Source organism: Amblyraja radiata, chromosome 23, assembly GCF_010909765.2.
Source record: "Amblyraja radiata isolate CabotCenter1 chromosome 23, sAmbRad1.1.pri, whole genome shotgun sequence".
Taxonomy (NCBI): Eukaryota; Metazoa; Chordata; class Chondrichthyes; order Rajiformes; family Rajidae; genus Amblyraja; species Amblyraja radiata.
In genome coordinates, this window is record NC_045978.1 from 4730588 (window position 1) to 4753792 (window position 23205).

The window sequence follows — 23205 nt, forward strand, 5'->3', positions numbered from 1 at the left end:
TTCATCACATTTATTTGTAAACGCACTGATGTGAACATCTCGTACGGGAACTCACATTATTCAATTCTTGATTGAACCAGCACAAGATATCCACGTGAAGACACAAGGAACTGCAGATGCTGGTTTATTTTTTTAAAAGACACAAAGTGCTGGAGTAACACAACCTCCCACGCTCCCCTCAAGGTGGAGCACCCACCTGGGCACCCACACTTGTCCCCCCACAACCTCTTCCCCCTTTCTCGTTCCCCTCCTCCCATATTCCTTCCACTGGCTTCACCTTTCTTGCCTCTTCTGTCCTTGTTTGAGACCCTTTTGTCTCCTTTCCATCTGCCAATCAACCCCCCCCCCCCTCACCCCCCCCCCCCCCACTCACCTGTATCCACCTGCACGCGTGTCGGAAGGAACTGCAGATGCTGGTTTATACCGAAGATTGTCGCAAAGTGCTGGAGTAACTCGGCGGGTTAGATGGAGAAAAAGGTAGTTGAGGCCAGTTCATTGGCTATATTTAAGAGGGAGTTAGATGTGGCCCTTGTGGCTAAAGGGATCAGGGGGTATGGAGAGAAGGCAGGGATGGGATACTGAGTTGGATGATCAGCCATGATCATATCGTATGGCGGTACAGGCTCGAAGGGCTGAATGGCCTACTCCTGCACCTATTTTCTATGTTTCTAAAAGGACGGGCGACTTTTCGGGTCGGGACCCTTCTTCGGATTCCAGAGATGCTGCCTGACCCGCTGAGCTACACCAGCACTCTGTGACTACCTCCCACCTATCACTTGCCAGGCTTAGTCCTGCCACCACCTCTCCTTTCCAGCTTTCTTCCCCCCCGTTACGAAAACCTGGAGTCTGAAGAAGGGTCCCGACCCTAAAGTCGCCCAACCGCGTCCTCCAGGGATGCTGCCCGGTCCGCCGAGTCTCTCCAACACTTTGTGCCCTCTTGCACGACAAAACACCCGTGCAGCCGCAACGCCGAACAATGCGACGCGAGAAATGCAACGGATCGCTTACCTCCTGCCTGATCTCAGCGACCAACATCCCGATATCCTGGCTCCAGAATATGCAAGGAGGGAGCTCATGCTGTTTACCACAGGGCGGTTCTCAGCAACAGGGGAGCGAGCATTGCACTGTACTGCAGTCCACTGACTGTGATTGCACTAGCGAGTCCTGAACAGAGGCAGAGCACCATCGAGGATTCCCGTCAGGTTTAGTTTCAATGCCGTATAAATTTGGGAAACGAAACCGAGAAAGAAACTGAAACTCAGTCACTTTATTTCTCGTGAAAAAGGAGTGACCAGGCAGCAGCTCGCTGTCCAACCGCAGTCAAAACACATAAGCGGATAATGTTTCCCAGAGATTACGTTCATTACTGATATTAATAGCAATCTCCTCGTACTAGACCCTTGACACCCTGCCCATTTGGATGAAAGCAGTGATCTGCGAATGACATTTAGGTGGGTCATTTGCAAAAGGATATGTATAGCTGCAGAACCAAAACACACAGTCTGAACTCGGCAAGCTAATGCTCCTAATTCAGAGAATTCCTGCCTTCCTGTGGCATATTTTACCACCAGCTATTAAGGTTTTAACTGTGACCTCATAAACAAACTAGTGAACTGCCTGAGACATGGTTTACTGTGGTGGTGCAGGCAAACCTTTTGGAAGCCTCTTGCAAAACTACATTACTGGGCATTCCACCTTTAGCACGCAGCCGCTAATCATTCTTCAGAGATTTGGCACAATGCCGTCAAGAACATACGACGCGGAAATGTTTGCTATTTCATGATAAGGAGGCCTCCCCACGACAACTGCTGTGTGGGACGTGCACAGTCGACAACGTGGAGTTGCAATGCAAGATCGTTGCCCTTTGCCGTCTGAGACACTAGCAGCTGCACAAATGCGGCTAAAAGGGGAAACGGACGAGATCACGCCTGCAGCACCACAGGCAATAGACAATAGACAATAGACAATAGGTGCAGGAGTAGGGCATTCGGCCCTTCGAGCCAGCACCGCCATTCAATGTGATCATGGCTGATCATCCCCAATCAGTACCCCGTTCCTGCCTTCTCCCCATATCCCCTGACTCCGCTATTTTTAAGAGCCCTATCCAGCTCTCTCCTGAAAGTATCCAAAGAACCGGCCTCCACCACCCTCTGAGGCAGAGAATTCCACAGACTCACCACTCTCTGTGAGAAAGAGTGTTTCCTCGTCTCCGTTCTAAATGGCTTACTCCTTATTCTTAAACTGTGGCCCCTGGTTCTGGACTCCCCCAACATCAGGAACATGTTTCCTGCCTCTAGTGTGTCCAAGCCCTTAATAATCTTATATGTTTCAATGAGATACCCTCTCATCCTTCTAAACTCCCACACTCCAACAACCTACAGGTTTGCAGGTTAATTGGCTTCTGAAAATTGTCCCTAGTGTGCAGGATAGAACATTGGATATTTCACTGGAGATTAGAAGGATGAGGAGGATCTGATAGAAACGTATAAAATTATAAAAGTCTGAAGAAGGGTTTTGGCCCGAAACGTTGCCTATTTCCTTTGCTCCATAGATGCTGCTGCACCCGCTGAGTTTCTCCAGGACTCTTGTCTACATAAAATTATAAATGCACTGTAAAAGCTAGATGCAGGAAAAATGTTCCCAATGTTGGGCGAGTCCAGAACCAGGGGCCACGGTCTTGGAATAAAGGGACGGCCATTTAAGACTGAGGTGAGAAAATACTTTTTCACCCAGAGAGTTGTGAATTTGTGGAATTCCCTGCCACAGAGGGCAGTGGAGGCCAAGTCACTGGATGGATTTAAGAGAGAGTTAGATAGAGCTCTAGGGGCTAGTGGAATCAAGGGATATGGGGAGAAGGCAGGCACGGGTTTTTGATTGGGGACGATCAGCCATGATCACAATGAATGGCGGTGCTGGCTCGAAGGGCCGAATGTCCTCCTCCTGCACCTATTTTCTATGTTTCCATGTAACAAGTGTACGGGATGATCGCTGGTTGGCATGGATTCCGACAGGGCCTGTTTCCACGCTGTATCTCTAAACTAAAAACAAAACTCGTTGGTGTGGCGGCTGCAGTTATATAACTGGCACTGAGGATCTCAGTCGAGCTTATATTACATGCAATAGAAACAGTGAATTAGTCAACATATCCCAGCTGACTAGAGCAGCATGCAAACTTGCTGAAACTCCAACTCCGATTAATATGAACTCATAAAATTGGACAAAAGGTCACTGCACTACAGTTTAAAAAGATGATCCAATACAAAAAACAACGTATAAAGATGCTACATCAGCTCTTTAAGTAACCCAACTCATGATCCTGGCAAGAATCCATATACAAATCTGATGAAATAGCACTGGCACGAACAGTCCTTTCTGTTTTTCTCTCTGCAGGTTCTGCTTGACTGACTTGTTTTTTCAGTCTAGTTCAGAGATGCGTGGATACAGGCCCTTCGGCCCACCGAGTCTGCGCTGAACAGCGATCCCCGCTCACTGACACTATCCTACGCACACTAGGGACAATTTACTATTTTACCAAGCCAATTAACCTACAAACCTGCATGTCTTTAGATTGTGGGAGGAAACTGAAGCAGCCGGGTAAAACCCACTTGATCACAGGGAGAAGGTAGAACCTTCTGTACAGACAGCGCCCGTGGTCAGAATCGAAGCAGGGTCTTGTAAGGCAGCAACTCTATCACTGTGCCAATCATATCCAGCATTTTCTGATTTCAAACACCTATCCCTATTAACTCAGATTCCGCTTGTCATGACGCCGAACCTGGTTAAATAGGACAATCTGAAGAAGGGTCCCTAGTGAGACCACACCTGGAGTTTTGTGTGCCGTTGTGGTCTCCCAATTTGAGGAAGGACATTCTTGCTATTGAGGGAGTGCAGCATAGGTTCACCAGGTTAATTCCCGGGATGGCGGGACTGTCATATGCTGAGAGAATGGAGCGGCTGGGCTTGTATTCTCTGGAATTTAGAAGGATGAGAGGACGTCTTATTGAAACATATCTGATTATTAAGGTAGACAAAAATGCTGGAGAAACTCAGCGGATGAGGCAGCATCTATGGAGTGAAGGAAATAGGCAACGTTTCGGATCGAAACCCTTCTTCAGTCAGACCCGCTGAGTTTCTCGAGCATTTTTGTCTACCTTCGATTTTCCTGCATCTGCAGTTCCTTCTTAAACATTCTGATTATTAAGGGTTTGGACACGCTAGAGTCAGGAAACATGCTCCCGATGTTGGGGTAGTCCAGAACCAGGGGACACAATTTAAGAATAAGGGGTAAGCCATTTAGAACGTAGATGAGGAAAAACCTTTTCACACAGAGTTGTGAGTCTGTGGAATTCTCTGCCTCAGACGGCGGTGGAGGCCGGTTCTCTGAATGGTTTCAAGAGAGAGCTAGACAGAGTTCTTAAAGATAGCAGAGTCAAGGGATATGGGGAGAAGGCAGGAACGGGGTACTGATTGTGGATGATCAGCCATGATCACATTGAATGGCGATGCTGGCTCGAAGGGCCGAATGGCCTACTCCTGCACCTAATGTCTATTTCCACCCCAGGCATAAAGGTTGTGACTGTCTACCATATCTGTGTTTTAGTTTAGTTTGGTTTAGAGATACAGCACAGAGACAGGCCCTTCGGCCCATTGGGTCCGTGCCGATGGGCGCTCCCCACACATTACCACTATCCTACACACACTGGGGACAATTTACACTTATACCAAATATGCAAACCCAATCCAATTAACCTACAAACTTGGACGTCTTTGGAGTGTGGGAGGAAATGAAAGATCTCGGAGTAAAAACCCACGCGGTCACGGGGCGAACGTACAAACACCGTACGGACAGCACCCGTGGTCGGGATCGAACCCGCGTCTCTGGCGCTGTAACGTAGCACTGCGCCAGCGTGCCGCCCTCTCATAATTCCATATACTTCCATCAGGTTTCCCTTCAACTTCCGACGCTCCAGAGAAAATAGTCTACGTTTGACGAGAGAGTCAAGAAAAAGGAATAGGTGACGTTCCATCAAGAATCGAGAGGATTTAATGGTCATTGCGTCTTGACAGCGGAACAAAGAAATGCCTGCTTGCAGCGTAACAGCCCTGTACACTCAACAATCATAGATAACATATAACAAACAAACAACATTAAATAAACCAACGATTGAATAGATTATCCAACTTCCCTTTATAGATGCGGCCATCTAATCCGGGCAACATTCAAGCAAACCCCTTCTGCACCTCTTTACCCGCAGAGTGGAAATGTCAAAGACCAGAGGGTATAGACTCTAGAGATAAAGCAGGCCCTTTGGCCCACCGAGTCCACTCCGACCAACGATCGCCCCATACACTAGCACTATCCCACATACTAGGGACAGTTTACAATTTACAGAAACATTGGTCACGGTGGCGCAGCGGTAGAGTTGCTGCCTTACAGCGAATGCAGCGCCGGAGTTCCGGGTTCGATCCCGACTACGGGCGCTGTCTGTACGGAGTCTGCACGTTCTCCCCCGTGACCTGCGTGGGTTTTTCCACCCAAACTCCAAAGACGTGCAGGTTCGTAGGTTGATTGGCTTGGTATAAATGTAAAAAAATGTCCCTAGAGGGTGCAGGTGATAGTGTTAGTGTGCGGGGACCGCTGGTTTCCGCGCTGTATCTCTAAACTAAATGAGAAAAAAATAAATAACCTACAAACCTGTACATCTCTGGAGTGTGGGAGAAAAAGTCCTGTCATTTCTGTACATAAATGACATTGTACACCATTGGAGGTTCACAAGCTACAGCTCGGAAGCTGCCAAAAATAGATTTAGTTTGAAAGTAAATCAAACTCCCGCTGAGTTACTCCAGCATTTTGTGTCGGTCTCCTCACGGAGTGATGTGCAATTTAGAAAGCTGTTGTGCTTTGTTTTTTTTATTTTGTACCCTACCAGTACGATTTCCGCCTTGTAAACGGACCCATGAGTCAATCTGGTCTCCATTGTTGTTTTCCCACAAGGGCTGAACTACCATCTGCCATGGTAATTATTTTCCATTTCAATAACATCCGCACATCACAGGGACATGTACACGGAGTCATAGAAACATAGAGAATAGGTGCAGGAGTAGGCCATTCGGCCCTTCGAGCCAGCATGACCGCCATTCAATATGATCATGGCTGATCATCCACCATCACTACCCCATTCCAGCTTTTTCCCCCATATCCCTTGGTTCCCTTAGTTAAATCTAACTCTCTTGAAAACATCCAGTGAATCGGCCTCCACTGCCTTCTGCGACAGAAAATTCCACAGATTCACAACTCTCTGGGTGAAAATGTTTTTCCTCATCTCAGTCCTAAATGGCCTAGCCCTTATTCTTAAACTGTGTGACCCCTGGTTCTGGATTCGCCCAACATCGGGACCATTTTTCCTGCATCTACCCTTTCCAATCCTCAAAGAGTTTTATGTCTCAAAACAAAGGTCAGAGGGGGAAAAGTGGAAGCCTTTCGAACTGTAAGTCCATAAGCGGTGGGAGCATTAGGCCATTCAGCCCATCAAGTCTGCCCCATCATTCAATCATGGCTGATCTATCTCTCCCGCTAAAACCCCATTCTCCTGCCTTCTCCCCATAACCTCTGACACCCGTACTAATCAAGACCGTATCAATCTCCACCTTAAAAATGTCCACTGACTTGGCCTCCACAGCCGTCTGTGGCAATGAATTCCACAGATTCACTACCCTCTGACTAAAGAAATTCCTCCTCATCTCCTTCCCATGCTGCCTGGACCAGAGATTGTTCGCTATGAGGAGAGATTGGTCAAGCCTGGTTTGTTTTCTGTGGAGCGTCATGGGTTGAGGGAAGAGCTGATAGAAGTGTACGAAGTTACGAGAGGCGTAGACAAGGTAGACAGGCAAAACCTTTTTCCCCCCGGATGCAAGTGTGAAAAGTTAAGGTCATTATCATAATCATACTTAATTCGGCAAGTTTGTTTTGCAACACACGAGGAATTTGATTTGCCATACAGTCATACCATTTAAAAGGCAACAGAACGCACAAAATACATTTTAACATAAACATCCACCACAGTGACTCCTCCACAATCCTTACTGTGACGGAAGGCAAAAAAAATTCACTGGATGTTTTCAAGAGAGAGTTAGATTTAGCTCTTAGGGCTAAAGGAATCAAGGGACATGGGGGGAAAAGCAGGAACGGTGTACTGATTGTGGATAATCAGCCATGATCATATTGAATGGCGGTGCTGGCTCGAAGGGCCGAATGGCCTACTCCTGAACCTATTTTTCTATGGTTTTAGATGGGCACCTGGATAGGCAGGGAATGGAGGGATATTTTCCCATATCCCTCGATTCCTTTCGCCCTAAGAGCTAAATCTAACTCTCTCTTGAAAACATCCAGTGAATTGGATTCCACTGCCTTCTGTGGCAGAGAATTCCGCAGATTCACAACTCTCTGGCTGAAAACGGTTTTTCTCATCTCAGTCCTAAATGGTGGGAGACTAGTTTGAATTGGCACAATGTACGGCATAGACATTGTGGGCTGAAGGGCCTGCTCTGATTCTGCACTGATCTCTGTTCAATGTTCCATGACTCACACATCTGTGGCAACACCCACACCCACACCATTTGCAGATAGATTGGTCGTGGTAATAACTATTTTAGCAAACTGATACTGTCCAATAATCACTGAATTTCCCTTTTGAATCATTCACAGGTTGAAAGCGGTTGATCTAATATCCGACCTTTGCCCCTCGCAGAACTACTAAGCCAGATTTACCGCTAAAATGTTCAACGTCTGCCAAGTCACAGCGAGGCAACAAATAATTACAAAATGCACAGTTGTTTAGAGGAGATAAGAGGAATAGATCGGGTAGACGCACAGATTCTCCTGCCCAGAGTAGGGGAATCAAGAACCAGAGGACATGGGTTTAAGGTGAGTTTATTAGCCCTGTCCCACGGTACGAGTTCATTCCAAGAGCTCTCCCGAGTTTTCCCTGATTCGAACTCGGAGATTTACGGTAATGGCCACTCGTCGGTACTCGGGTCTCTCGTGCTTACCTGCTGTTTGCGAGTCTTCCCGAGTACCTGCCGTTAGCGCTAAGAGACATCCCCGAGCTCCGACGTACCCGCTACGTTCATTCTCCGTGCTTACCACGAGTTTGATTTTTTTTAAACTCGGGAGAGCTCTTGGAATGAACTCGTACCGTGGGACAGGGCTTTAAGGGAAAGATTTAATAGATTTAAGATTTAATCTGAGAGGTAACTTTTTCACACAAAGGGTGGTGGTTGTATGGAACAAGCTGCCGGAGGAAGTCAACGAGTCATGGAATGACACAGTGTGGAAATAGGCCATTCGGCCCAACTCGGCCACACTGGCCAACAATGTCCCAGCTACCCTAGTCCCACTTGCCTGCGCTTGGTCCATATCCCTCCAAACCTGCCCTATCCACGTACCTGTCCAACTGTTTCTTAAATGATGGGATAGTCCCAGCCACAACTACCTCCTCTGGCAGCTTGTTCCATTCAATTTACCCCTCAGATTCCTATTCAATCTTTTCCCATTCACCTTGAACATATGTCCTCTGGTCCTCGATTCCCTTACACTGGGTAAAAAGCTCTGTGCATCTACCCGAGACAGTAACTATAACAACATTTAAGAAACAACTGGACAGGTGCATGGATAGGACAGGTTTGGAGGGATATGGGCCACACACAGGCAGGTGGGACTAGTGTAGATGGGACATGTTGGCTGGTGTGGGCAGGTTGGGTCGATGGGGCTGTGTCCGTGCTGCAAGACTCTGTGACTCTTTAGACAATAGACAATAGGTGCAGGAGTAGGCCATTCGGCCCTTCAAGCCAGCACCGCCATTCAATGTGATCATGGCTGATCATCCCCAATCAGTACCCCGTTCCTGCCTTCTCCCCATATCCCCTGACTCCGCTATCTTTAAGAGCCCTATCTAGCTCTCTCTTGAAAGCATTCAGCGAACCGGCCTCCACCGGCCTGAGGCAGAGAATTCCACAGACTCACCACTCTTTTAAAATCTCTTAATTAATTTTCAAAAAACAAAAAAAATTAATGATAAACATAACATAGACTTGCACTCACTTTCCTCATCTCAGTTTTAAACGGCTTACCCCTTATTCTTAAACTGTGGCCCCTGGTTCTGGACTCCCCCGACATCGGGAACACTGTGTATCACATCAATTTTGTATTTTTTAAATAATCCAAGCGACCAGTGTACGTTATTGGAACTGCATGCGTTAGCAATCAAACTGTTATGTAGCAGGGATCATCTTGTCAAGAGCTAAATCTACATCATTCTGACTCAGCCTTAACTTTAAACTGACCACCCAGTGGACAGAACATGGTATTGGGATTTAACCAAACTGCAATTGAAAATCGCCCAAAACGATCCTGACAATGGGTGCATATCTGTACAGAGTTTGTACGTTCTCCCCGTGACCACAACTAACAGGAAATATTTCATCCTTGTGTCAATTTTGTGATTAGTTTACAGCGAGTGTGAAAATCATACACCTAGAATGGTGCAACTAGCGCCTCCCAGTGGCACAAACTCTGCAAAGTAAACATCTGCTCCAAACTGCATCCTGCCACACTGATTGAAAGACACAGCAGGGAGACAGACCCTTCGGCCCACCCTGTCCATGCCGACCATCGATCAACCAACCAACCCGCACGTCTTTGGGATAGAGAGATAGGCAGAGGCAGGCAGACAGGGACAGAGACAGGGACAGAGACAGAGACAGAGACAGAGACAGAGACAGAGACAGAGACAGAGACTATAATAATAATAATACATTTTATTTGTGGGCGCCTTTCAAAAGTCTCAAGGACACCTTACAGAATTTAACAAGAGTAAAAAACATATAATCGGAGTAAAATAAATAGTAAAGACATCACCAATGCACAAATTAAAGACAGAATTCGAACCAAAGACAATTCGATCCAGAGACTGAGACTGAGACTGAGACTGAGACGTGCAAATGAGGAGAAGAGAACCACAGTGGCAGGCCACAGCCTGTAAAGGGAGCCACAGAGCCCCCCCCCCCCCCCCCCCCCCCCCCCCCACTCATCCCCCGAGGACCAGAGAGGGGAGTGAGGGCTGGAGCTGGTGATGGTGGATGCGAAAGGTTGGGGCCTGTGGGAGATTGAACCGAGGTCTTACCTTCCTCCCGCGCCCTCGAGGTCAGCTGCGGGAGGTGTCCCTGGGGCACGAGGCCTGAAGGTGTTGGGTGGGAGAGGGAGAGGGAGAGGAGAGGGCGAGGGTTCGCTGGACAATTGGGATGGAGGTGACGGCTGGAGGCCCTGCAACTGGAGACCGGGCGCGGTGGGATAGGGCTGAAGATGCCCTGGTTGGGATTGCTCCTGGGCCTGGTCAAGCTGGCCATCCATCCGCGAGTCACAGCACCAGGCGGACGAGGGTTCTGCCCGAGCCGGCTGCCTGCCCCTTTACCGCGGTTACGTCCGTGCCCGGGTGTTACTAACGGGGGATTACGCGCTGTCCATGGCCACCCTGGGGGATTTCCGGGATCACTGGGAACCGCGTGGGGGGGGGGGGGGGGGGGGGGGGGGATGGCATGAATCCTCAATAAAGAGCCTGTCCCACTCTACGAGGTAATTCAAGATCTTTCCCGAGTTAAAAAAAATCAAACTCGTGGTAAGCACGTAGAATGTACGTAGCGGGCACGTCGGAGCTCGGGGACGCCTCTTAGCGGCTCGTAACGCTAACGGCAGGTTATCGGGAAACAGGGTAAGCTCGTGAAGACCCCCCAGGAACACCTCCTGCAGCTGACGTTGTTGAAAAATCTCCACGAGAGCCCCGGGTACTTTCGAGCGGCTCATTACCGTAAATCTCCGAGTTCGAATCAGGGGAAACTCGGGAGAACTCTTGAATTACCTCGTACAGTGGGACAGGGCCCATACGGGTTGTCTCGCTTTTAGGCAGAGATACAGAAATTCTTGATTCGAACGGGTGTCAAGGGTTACGGGGAGATGGCAGGAAAATGGGACAGGGAGGCAGAGAGCAGCCATGATTGAATGGCAGAGTAGACTCGATGGGCCGAATGGCCTAATTCTACTCCTAAATCTTGAGAACTTGTATTCTGGTTATTTGAAAATGTAGTGTCTTAGAGAACTTGCTGAATTTGCATTATGGAGGTGAATGTGTTACAACGGTTTTGCATTGCAAATATTATTTTGTATCGTAATTGAATAAATTATTTTTATATATATATATATTTTTTTTTTAAAGGAGACAGAGACTTTGGAAATGATGCCAAAACCTGGCGCCTCTTGCATGCGGCCTCAGTAGGCTATTTCTACGCACTTTGTACTATTTGGGGAATGTGCTTTAGATGTGGTAATACTTCACTGAACTATATGCAGAAAAAGTCACCGTATGTATGTACATCTGTCAATAAAGTTCCATTGACCATTGTCGTGTCCACACACAAGACTAGTAGTTGTTCAACCAGAGCTGAACACACTTCTCGGCATCTGCATACAATGGTGTCTGTCTTGTCGCTTCTTGTGTGTGGGTGGAAACAGGGCCGCGATGTGAATGCTCTTTCCTTGACCCCACCATTGCTGTCGATATAATGGATCAAATACTAATGAAGGCAGGTCATTGAGCCACAGAGGTAGAAACAGATCCTTCAGCCCAACTTGCCCACACAGACCAACATGTCCCAGCTACACTAGTCCTACCTGCCTGCGTTTGGCCCATATCCTTCTAAACCTGTCCAATCCATGTACGTGTCCAAATGTTTCTTAAACATTGCGATAGTACCTGCCTCAACTACCTCCTCCAGCAGCTTGTTCCGTACACCTTTGTGTAATAAAGTTGCCCCTCAGGTAACTATTAAATCTCCCCCCCCCCCTTGCCTTTAAACTATGCCCTCTGGTTCACGATTCCCCAACTCTGGGCACGAGACGCTGTGCGTCTACCCGATCTATTCCTCTCATGATTTTGTACACCTCCATAAGATCGACCCTCATCCTCCTGCGCTCCAAAGAAGAAAATCCTAGCATGCTCGACCTCTCCCTATAGTTCGGCCCTCGAGTCCTGGCAACATCCTGGTAAATCTTCTCTGCACCCTTTCCAGCTTGACAAACATCTTTCCTTCAACACAGTAGAGAGCATGCTGACTGGTTGCATCGTGGCTTGGTTCGGCAACCTGAGCGTCCAGGAGCGGAAAAGGATGCAGAAAGTTGTGACCACTGCCCAGTCCATCATCGGCTCTGAGCTCCCCACCGTCGAAGGGATCTGTCGCAGTCGCTGCCTCAAAAAGGCAGCCAACATCATCAAGGACCCACACCATCCTGGCCACGCACTCATCTCTCCGCTACCATCGGGCAGAAGGTACAGGGACCTGAAATCTATTACATCCAGGTTCAGGAACTGAAAAGTCTCCGACTTCCAGAATGTTATAGAAATAATGAAACCAGCGTGGCTTCTTCCCCACAACCATCAGGCTATTAAACTCTCCACCAAACAGACTCTGAACTGTAGGTTCACAAAAATGCTGGAGAAACTCAGCAGGTGCAGCAGCATCTATGGAACGAAGGAAATTGGCAACGTTTCGTGCCGAAACCCTTCTTCAGACGGAAGACTTCAGACGGAACCCTTCTTCTTCTTCAGTCTGAAGAAGGGTTTCGGCCTGAAACGTTGCCTATTTCCTTCGCTCCATAGATGCTGCTGCACCCGCTGAGTTTCCCCAGCATTTTTGTGTACCTTCGATTTTCCAGCATCTGCAGTTCCTTCTTAAAGACTCTGAACTGTAACAGCCTATTGCACTTGATCTGCTTATTTATGTGTGTATTGAACTGATCTGTTCTGTATTTATGCCTACAATATTCTGTTGTGCTGCAGCAAGCAAGAATTTCATTGTCCTATCTGGGACACATGACAATAAACTCTCTTGACTTGACTGGACTTGACCAAACCTGAACCTAGTGCTCTAAATGCAGCCTCACCAATGTCTTATACAACAGCAGCGTGACCTCCCAACTTATATACTCAATAATCTGACTGATGAAGTATTGGTAGATAAGTTAAGGTAATCAGTCCCAATCCTAATGAACAGCAGGTAATCTCAAATATTTAACAGCCCACTCTTGTTCTGTGTTCACCCTTGGCCTGGCTGTGTTCTTGCTAATAAAATCTGTCAATCTTTACCTTCCAATGGAAGGTTATTGACCCGAAGTGCTAACTTTGTTTTTCTCTCCTCTCTCTCTCTCAACAGATCCATGTTAAACGAGTCTCTTCTCAGTCTGTACTCAATCTGCATTAAAAATGTTTGCAAAGAAAAATACTGTCAAAGACCAAAGACCCCCCCCCCCCCCCCCACCAGAGTCTGTCACCTCAATACCACAGTGGGGGAAGGCTTGATACTTCTTACTCATTAGTACTTGTGAACACAACTTCAATATTCGGGTTGTACACTGCCCAAGCCGTCAGATGGTGGAGCCCATCGGCATAAAAGCTAAAGGTTTTATTTTTCACTTCAAGGTGTTTAGAAAAAGCACAAGAAAAATCAATCAGACCAAATGTCGAGTGGAAAAAATAAAACCTTTAGCTTTTATGCCGATGGGCTCCACCATCTGACGGCTTGGGCAGTTTACAACCCGAATATTGATTTCTCTAATTTCAAGTAACCCCTGCATTCCCTCTCTCTCTCTCTCTGTCTCTCCTGCCCTCCCCCACCCTGGTTGTCGTGCGAGTTCCATTGTTTGCATCCATATATAGACAAGAGACAATAGACAATAGGTGCAGGAGTAGGCCATTCGGTTCATCGAGCCAGCACCGCCATTCAATGTGATCATGGCCGATTATGCCAAGGGTTCCCAACCTGGGGTAAATTTCACCTACATTTGTTGATTCTGGATCTGTACATATTTTTTCTCATTGACTGGACTGTGTTCGGTTCTGGAATCTGTTCATCGTTAGTTGTTCATAAATTTAGTGAAATAACATTGTTATGTGCTATTAAAATTGCCAGGGGTAAACGGGACAAAAAAGGTTGCGAACCCCTGATATATCCCTTCGCTATCAACTCTTCCACAGCCAACAATGGACCATTGTGGGCTCCGCTTTTCCTTGGCCGTCGGTGCCGGCTCTGATTTGTTCCGAACTTTATCGCACCTCTAGATTCTCTCTCCTCCGACCCGAAACGTCACCTTTTCTCCAGAGATGTTGCCTGACCCGCAGAGTTACTCCAGTGTTTTATGTCTGTCGAATAAGCCACGCTGGTTTCATTACTTCTATAACATTCAGGAAGTCGGAGACTTTTCACTTTGAGCAGTTTTCACTGTGTAACTGACTGCTGCTTCTGCATTCACTCACTGGTGGCAGTCATTTCAATTCCTCAAAGTTTTCTGAGAATTAAAAAATGTGCAACCACACAATTGTCTGTACATTTTCAAAAGGACAACCTGCATTTAAATAGCGCAAACCATTGAATCATTGACAGATACAGCGTGGAATCAGAATCTTTAGTCCACACGGACTATCGATCACCGATTCACACATTGCCCCAGGAGAAGACACAAAGTGCTGGAGTGACTCAGTGGGTCAGGCAGCATCTCTGGAGGACATGGACAGGTCCGGTTTCAGGTCGGGGTCCTTCACTCCACTAGAAAAAGGACACAAAGTGCTGGAGTAACTTAGTGGTTCAAGCAGTATCTCTGGAGGACATGGATGGGTGACGTTTCAGATCGGGACTCTTCTTCCTGCACTTTAACCTGGTCCCAGCACTTTGTGGGGCGCATGTTCCGACCCAAAACAACATCTATCAATGTTCTACTCAGATGCTGCCAGACCCACAGAATTACTCCAGCACTTTGTGTCGTCTGCTTCAGGTATTACAGACAGGTAATGACATTTTTTTGGTTTGTCCACGTTTTGGAAAACGCATGAAAACTGCTAATAAAACTAGACTGGACGTCACATGGTCCATTTAAACCCAAGGGCGGCACGGTGGCCTAGCGGTAGAGTTGCCCCTTTACAGCGCCAGAGACCCGGGTTCGATCCTGACTACGGGTGCTGTCTGTACGGAGTTTGCACGTTCTCCCCGTGGCCTACGTGGGTTTTCTCCGAGATCTTCGGCTTCCTCCCACACTCCAAATATGTAACATAGGCTTGTAGGTTAATTGGCTTTGGTAAATGTAAATTGTCCCTCGTATGTGTAGGATAGTGTTAGTGTGCGGGGATCGCTGGTCGGTGCGGACACGGTAGGCCGAAGGGCCTGTTTCCGCGCTGTATCTCAAAATTAAACTCAAATGAATGAATTCAGAAATACAACATGAACGTATCTAGTATATAGATCAGAGGCCGTCTCGATGGGCCGAAGGGCCTGTTTCCGCGTTGTACCTCTAAAGTAAACTAAAGGAAACAATCCTTTCTGCATGGTGTCAGTATAACCTTCCAAAAACACATGCTAGTTCTTAGAAGCTTTAAATGAAGCAGCAAATCATAGTAGGGAACGCCCTGGAGGTGTGTGTGCTAATTTAAGACTGATTTTAAAATGAAATGGTGACATTAATCTGAAGGAATGTTTCAGGCAGGGACTCCAGCAACATTGCAAAAGTTACAATTGGTGATTTGCACAAAGTGGATGAGCTGTGTTGGTTCTTGTCTAACCACACCCAGGCAAGTTTGTTTAGTTTAGAGATACTACGCTGAAACAGGCCCTTCGGCCCCATCGAGACGGCCTCTGATCTATATACTAGATCAACCAGCGATTCTCATACACTCTCATACACTAGCACTATCCAACACACACTGGGGACAATTTACAATCTATACCGAAGGAAACTAAACTACAAACCTGTGTCAGAGGAAGCCGGTGCACCCGGAGAAAGCCCACGTGGGTCATACAAGGAGGACGTAGATTACCGGCCCAGCTCTGTCCTGCCCCTCCTCTCTTCCAGCTTTCCTTCATCTCTCCCCCCTACAATCAGTCTGAAGAAGGGTCCCAGCCTGGAACGTCACCTATCCATGCTCTCCAGAAATGCTGCCTGACCTGCTGAGTTACTCCAGCAATTTGTGCCTTTCTTTGACTTCACTCAAGTTAATCTGCTTTAGTTGTACAATCTTTGATTACTCAGAATCTCAAGTTTCAAAATTGATTGATTGATACTTTATTTATTATCACATGTGACATGTTACAGTGAAATTCTTAGTTTTGCACAACACACACAAGGTATGCAAACGGCCACCACAAATAGGGTGCTGAAGTTACAAAGTGTTCAATGTGTTCCCAATGGTCTCTCTTTGTATTCAGCGGCCCCCGGTATGCCAAAGGTCGCCATGTATAGGGGCGCTGACAATGTTACAAGTGTTCAATGTGGTCCCAATTGGCCCCCTATTTTCCCCCACGCCGTGAGTGTGGAGTATAGGAGCAAAATGGTCCTTCTGCAGTTGCACAGGGGCCCTAGACCACAACTGGAGTATTGCGTGCAGTTTTGGTCCCCTAATTTGAGGAAGGACATTCTTGCTATTGAGGGAGTGCAGCATAGGTTTACAAGGTTAATTCCCGGGATGGCGGGACTGTCATATGCCGCGAGAATGGAGCGGCTGGGCTTGTACACTCTGGAGTTTAGAAGGATGAGAGGGAATCTGATTGAAACATATACGATTATTAGGGGTTTGGACACGCTAGAGGCAGGAGGCATGCTCCCGATGTTGGGGGAGTCCAGAACCAGGGGCCACAGTTTAAGAATAAGGAGTAAGCCACTTAGAACGGAGACTAGGAAACACATTTTCCTCACAGAGAGTTGTGAATCTGTGGAATTCTCTGCCTCAGAGGGCAGTGGAGGCCGGTTCTCTGGATACTTTCAAGAGAGACCTAGATAGGGCTCTTAAAGATACCGGAGTCAGGGGATATGGGGAGAAGGCAGGAACGGGTACTGATTGTGAATGATCAGCCATGATCACATTGAATGGCGGCGCTGGCTCGAAGGGCCGAATGGCCTACTCCTGCACCTATTGTCTATTGACCCTCTTTGTTTTCTTAGCAGCCCCCGGTATACAGAGTTGCCACGAAAGGGGCGCCAAGTTACAAGTGATCAATGTGGTCCCTCTATTCTCGGCAGCCCCCTGTCCAGGCAGGATTGACTAGCAGAGTGATACTCCTATATTGCTTGCTTTCGATATCCGCCCTGCCCTCAGGAGTGCAGTTAGTAGAATCAGCACGGAATGTTGGCTGAAGGGATTTCATGGAAGAGATCAAGGCAAATAATATTTAGACAGAAGCCTGGCATATCTTCCACAACCAACACCATGAACGGCTGTTTACATGAAAACTTTGGCCTGTATCGGGAGAAAGCCGTCGTAAGGGCAGCACGGTGGCGCAGCGGGTAGAACTGCTGTCTGTCAGTTACAGAGACACAGGTTCGATCTACACCTCGCTTGCTGTCTGTGAAGAGTTTGCACGTTCTCCCTGCGACCGCGTGGGTTTCCTCCCACATCCCAAAGACGTGCGGGATTGTAGGTCAGAATTGTGTAAAATGCCCCGAGTGTGCGGGGGGCGGATGTGAAAGTGGGATAACATACAACTAGTGTGAACAGGTGATGGATGGCCAGAATGGGCCGAAAGGCCTGATTCCATGCCGTGTCTCTAAATGAAACGAAAATATAACTAAATTACCTCCCACTTGGTGACGTATCAGTAACATCAATAGATACAAAGTGCTGGAGTAACTCAGCGGGTCAGGCAGCATCTGTGGAGAACATGGATAGGTGACGTTTCACAGAGTGCTGGAGTAACTCAGCGGGTCAGGCAGCATCTGTGGAGAACATGGATAGGTGACGTTTCACAGAGTGCTGGAGTAACTCAGTGGCTGCAGCAGCATCTATGGCGCTAAGGAAATAGGCAACGTTTTGGGTCGAAACCCATAAGGGTTTCGGCCCGAAACGTTGCCTATTTCCAGAAGGATTTCGGCCCGAAACGTTGCCTATTTCCTTCGCTCCATAGATGCTGCTGCACCATAACTCAGCGGGTCAGGCAGCATCTGTGGAGAACATGGATAGGTGACGTTTCACAGAGTGCTGGAGTAACTCAGCGGGCCAGGCAGCATCTGTGGAGAACATGGATAGGTGACGTTTCAAGTAGGGGACCCTTCTTCAGACTGAACAACCTTCTCCAGTCTGAAAAAAGGGTCCCAACCCAAGATGCTGCCTGACCTCTTGTGTTTCTCCAGCACTTTGTGTCTTTCTTTGGTACGAAGCAGGATCTGCAGCTCTTTGTCTCCACTTTCTGAAGAAGGTTCTGGCTGTCTACTCTATCTAAGCCTCTCATAGAAACATAGAAACATAGAAATTAGGTGCAGGAGTAGGCCATTCGGCCCTTCGAGCCTGCACCGCCATTCAATATGATCATGGCTGATCATCCAACTCAGTATCCCGTACCTGCCTTCTCTCCATACCCTCTGATCCCCTTAGCCACCAGGGCCACATCTAACTCCCTCTTAAATATAGCCAATGAACTGGCCTCGACTACCCTCTGTGGCAGAGAGTTCCAGAGATTCACCACTCTCTGTGTGAAAAAAGTTCTTCTCATCTCGGTTTTAAAGGATTTCTCCCTTATCCTCAAGCTGTGACCCCTTGTCCTGGACTTCCCCAACATCGGGAGCAATCTTCCTGCATCTAGCCTGTCCAACCCCTTAAGAATTTTGTAAGTTTCTATAAGATCCCCTCTCAATCTCCTAAATTCTAGAGAGTATAAACCAAGTCTATCCAGTCTTTCTTCATAAGACAGTCCTGACATCCCAGGAATCAGTCTGGTGAACCTTCTCTGCACTCCCTCTATGGCAATAATGTCCTTCCTCAGATTTGGAGACCAAAACTGTACGCAATACTCCAGGTGTGATCTCACCAAGACCCTGTACAACTGCAGTAGAACCTCCCTGCTCCTATACTCAAATCCTTTTGCTATGAAAGCTAACATACCATTCGCTTTCTTCACTGCCTGCTGCACCTGCATGCCCACTTTCAATGACTGGTGTACCATGACACCCAGGTCTCGCTGCATCTCCCCTTTTCCTAGTCGGCCACCATTTAGATAATAGTCTGCTTTCCTGTTTTTGCCACCAAAATGGATAACCTCACATTTATCCACATTATACTGCATCTGCCAAACATTTGCCCACTCACCCAGCCTATCCAAGTCACCTTGCAGTCTCCTAGCATCCTCCTCACAGCTAACACTGCCCCCAGCTTAGTGTCATCCGCAAACTTGGAGATATTGCCTTCAATTCCCTCATCCAGATCATTAATATATATTGTAAATAGCTGGGGTCCCAGCACTGAGCCTTGCGGTACCCCACTAGTCACTGCCTGCCATTGTGAAAAGGACCCGTTTACTCCTACTCTTTGCTTCCTGTTTGCCAGCCAGTTCTCTATCCACATCAATACTGAACCCTCAATGCCGTGTGCTTTAAGTTTGTAAACTAATCTCTTATGTGGGACCTTGTCGAAAGCCTTCTGGAAGTCCAGATACACCACATCCACTGGTTCTCCCCTATCCACGCTACTAGTTACATCCTCGAAAAATTCTATAAGATTCGTCAGACATGATTTACCTTTTGTAAATCCATGCTGACTTTGTCCAATGATTTCACCACTTTCCAAATGTGCTGCTATCCCATCTTTAATAACTGACTCTAGCAGTTTCCCCACTACCGATGTTAGACTAACTGGTCTGTAATTCCCCGTTTTCTCTCTCCCTCCCTTCTTAAAAAGTGGGGTTACGTTTGCTACCCGCCAATCCTCAGGAACTACTCCAGAATCTAAAGAGTTTTGAAAGATTATTACTAATGCATCCACTATTTCTGGAGCTACTTCCTTAAGTACTCTGGGATGCAGCCTATCTGGCCCTGGGGATTTATCGGCCTTTAATCCATTCAATTTACCCAACACCACTTCCCGGCTAACCTGGATTTCACTCAATTCCTCCAACTCCTTTGACCCGCGGTCCCCTGCTATTTCCGGCAGATTATTTATGTCTTTCTTAGTGAAGACGGAACCAAAGTAGTTATTCAATTGGTCCGCCATATCCTTGTTCCCCATGATCAACTCACCTGTTTCTGACTGCAAGGGACCTACATTTGTTTTAACTAATCTCTTTCTTTTCACATATCTATAAAAACTTTTGCAGTCAGTTTTTATGTTCCCTGCCAGTTTTCTTTCATAATCTATTTTTCCTTTCCTAATTAAGCCCTTTGTCCTCCTCTGCTGGTCTCTGAATTTCTCCCAGTCCTCCGGTATGCTGCTTTTTCTGGCTAATTTGTACGCATCATCCTTCGCTTTGATACTATCCCTGATTTCCCTTGTTATCCACGGATGCACCACCTTCCCTGATTTATTCTTTTGCCAAACTGGGATGAACAATTTTTGTAGTTCATCCATGCAGTCTTTAAATGTCTTCCATTGCATATCCACCGTCAACCCTTTTAGAATTAATTGCCAGTCAATCTTGGCCGGATTTCATATACACTTCTATCTGGTCCTCCCTGCAACCTCCAAAGAAAACAATCAAACACCCTCTTAATGACAGTCTAATCCAGGGGTTCCCAACCTTTTTCGGCCTGTTTACCCCTGGCAACTTTAATAGCACATAACTTTTTTCAAGTTCTCACCTTCCCGGAGATGTGATTATTTTTCGGATCACATTCTCCGGGTTCTGCTGCCTACCATCGCTGGCGATGGAAGCTTCCTCGGACTGTCGTGAGCCCCACCGCGGGGCGTGGATTTACATTGGAGTGGATACCTCGCTCCCACCGTGCCACCGCGGACTTTATCATCAAGGGCTCACAGTCTCAGGGCGAGGCTAGTCGAGAGTTCCAACGCCGCGGAAGGCTCGACCAGCCCCGACGCGAGGTTCGTTCGCCCGGCGCGGGGGAGCAGACAACCCCCCCAATACGGGAGTGGAGCGCCTCGACGCGGAGGGCCTGAACACCGGCTACGGTAGTCAAGACCGTCCCGTCAACGGAGGCTCGAGGCCCACGACTGCGGAAGAGCAATGGGAAGGACTTGAACTATATTTCGCCTTCCACCACAGTGAGGAGTGTGTAGGAGTCACTGTGGTGGATGATCAATGTTAAAAGGTGTTTTGTTTGTTTTGTCTCCAAGATGGCTGCCGGAAAGAAGCGTGAACGCTGACGCGTTTAGCTGCCGCTGCCCTCTCTTTGAATTGTGTGTTGTCCCTCCTATTTTTTGTTTCTTGTTTTATTCTGCTTATATGTTTTGTAATCAGATTATTAAAGTTTGTAAAGCGTCCTTGAGAGTCTTTGAAAGGCGCCCATAAGGATAATGTTAATAATAACAGATACCGGTATACCAGAACCAAACACAGTCAGTCAATGAGAAAAAATATGTACAGATCCAGAATCAACAATTTTTCCCCTGGGCAGGCAAAAGTTACCCCAGGTTGAGAATCCTTGGTCTAATCCAGGGGTGGGGAACCTGCGGCCTTCTAAGGTTCATAAGGTTCATTTATTATCACATACACCAATTGGTGTAGTGAAATTTCCCTGGTCAGTCAGTCATACAATTTAAAAACCATTATGTGCGGCCTTTTGAATGAATCCAAATTTTGTAGAACAAATCCTTTTATTTTTATTTAAGAAGGAACTGCAGATGCTGGAAAATCGAAGGTAGACAAAAATGGTGGAGAAACTCAGCGGATGAGGCAGCATCTATGGAGCGAAGGAAATAGGCGACGTTTCGTGTCGAGACCCGAAACGTCGCCTATTTCCTTTGCTCCATAGATGCTGCCTCATCCGCTGAGTATCTCGAACATTTTTTTCTACTTTTCACTTTTATTAATATGTTTTTGTTCGTCTTTTATTATTTTAATTTTAATCTTAAAATGAACGTATTTAAAATACCAAAGAGTAAAAGAAGATTCAACTAAATAATCCTCCCCGACTGACGGCCACAATTAAAACATTAGTAAGTCATGAGGGCTATTTTAACAAAATAATGTGCATTTTGAAGTATATCTAATTGAAGTTTCTTGGATGTGGCCTTAGTTATTAGATTACAGCTAACTTTTAATGCGGCATTCCAACATGAGAAGGTTCCCCACCCCTGGTCGAATACAAATTCCAAAACTTTGAAATATTAGCCTGTAATCCTCAATGTTTTCCTCTCTTCCTGCCTGTGGCTCCTCAGACAAGTTTACTGCATGCCTTTTGCAAAATAAGTAATTACACATTTGTTTTGCATTAAGAATCTACATGCAAAATCTAGCGGGCGAGTTTGAATGAGTTTAATGGCCAATCCTCATAATCTAGTTGCACTAATTCCACGAGTTATTTACTCTGCCCCCTCCGTTGTCCATTGAACAGGTGAGCGAGGTGTGCATTGTATCTTAAAAACAGTTTAAACAATAAGCATACAATGATGTGCTTTAAATGCCACACATTCTTGTCAAACGAAAATAGAAACACGTGTGAACAAACCGGACTGTAAAGTTAAAGCACAACTTGCTTCAACTCTGAACCTATCCACCTCTCTCTCTCTCTCTTCCCCCGTTCTTAATCTACTGCGGCCAAACCACCTGTCAGGAGGATAAAATTAACCAACGGGAAGTAAAAGGCGACTTCCTCCCCCTATCCCCATAAGGGCAATAACAAATTGCACACATCACGCCAGCTGTCGTGAGAGGCAGGAACTCCGGAGAACTTTCGCCCAGTTAATTTCAGTCTTAATACTGCAACAAGCGCTGCGACAATGTAACATTTCACAAAGTGTCAGAGTGAAATGCAACATCGGTGTTGCAAATGTTTGTTTAAAAAAATAATTAGTAAGGTCTTTGAATTGCAGTTTTGTGAGGGGACATGATGCAGTGGCTCAGAGTTCCCGAGGGTTTAAGCAACTGAGTGAAATGAATGCCCAGCCAGGCTCGCCGACGTTGTGTTTGCTGGAGAGACCCAGACACAGACCCTGGGTGCTGAGTGCACACGGTGGGCGCCTGCCTTACCTGCTTGTCTTGCCCGCCGCGACCACCTCCGCACCCTGGCCATCCTTGGCAGCGCATCCCGTCTCGTTTTCTGCCATTGTTCTTCCTTGCACCGCGGGGGCTCGGGTTTGCTGGATTGTGTAGTCCAGGCTAGCACAGGCGGCGTATTCAGCCGGCCCAGAGCTGCTCGCTGCCAAGACTACAACGCCACCAAGCCAACGCGCT

General features: G+C 47.1%; 1 protein-coding gene across 4 annotated transcripts in view; it reads right to left on the bottom strand.

Moving 5' to 3' along the window:
* The window catches only part of uckl1 (uridine-cytidine kinase 1 like 1), a 70394-nt gene extending 47189 nt beyond the window's left edge, over window positions 1–23205 (bottom strand). For 2 of the 4 annotated variants that reach the window (XM_033041402.1, XM_033041404.1), the window contains exon 1: window positions 23002–23205. In XM_033041402.1, coding sequence (XP_032897293.1) covers window positions 23002–23078 — 77 coding nt within the window. In that variant the 5' untranslated portion in view covers window positions 23079–23205. Of the gene's footprint in view, window positions 1–1008; window positions 1299–23001 lie in introns of those variants that run through there. The other 2 variants (XM_033041405.1, XM_033041406.1) reach the window with 2 other exon arrangements.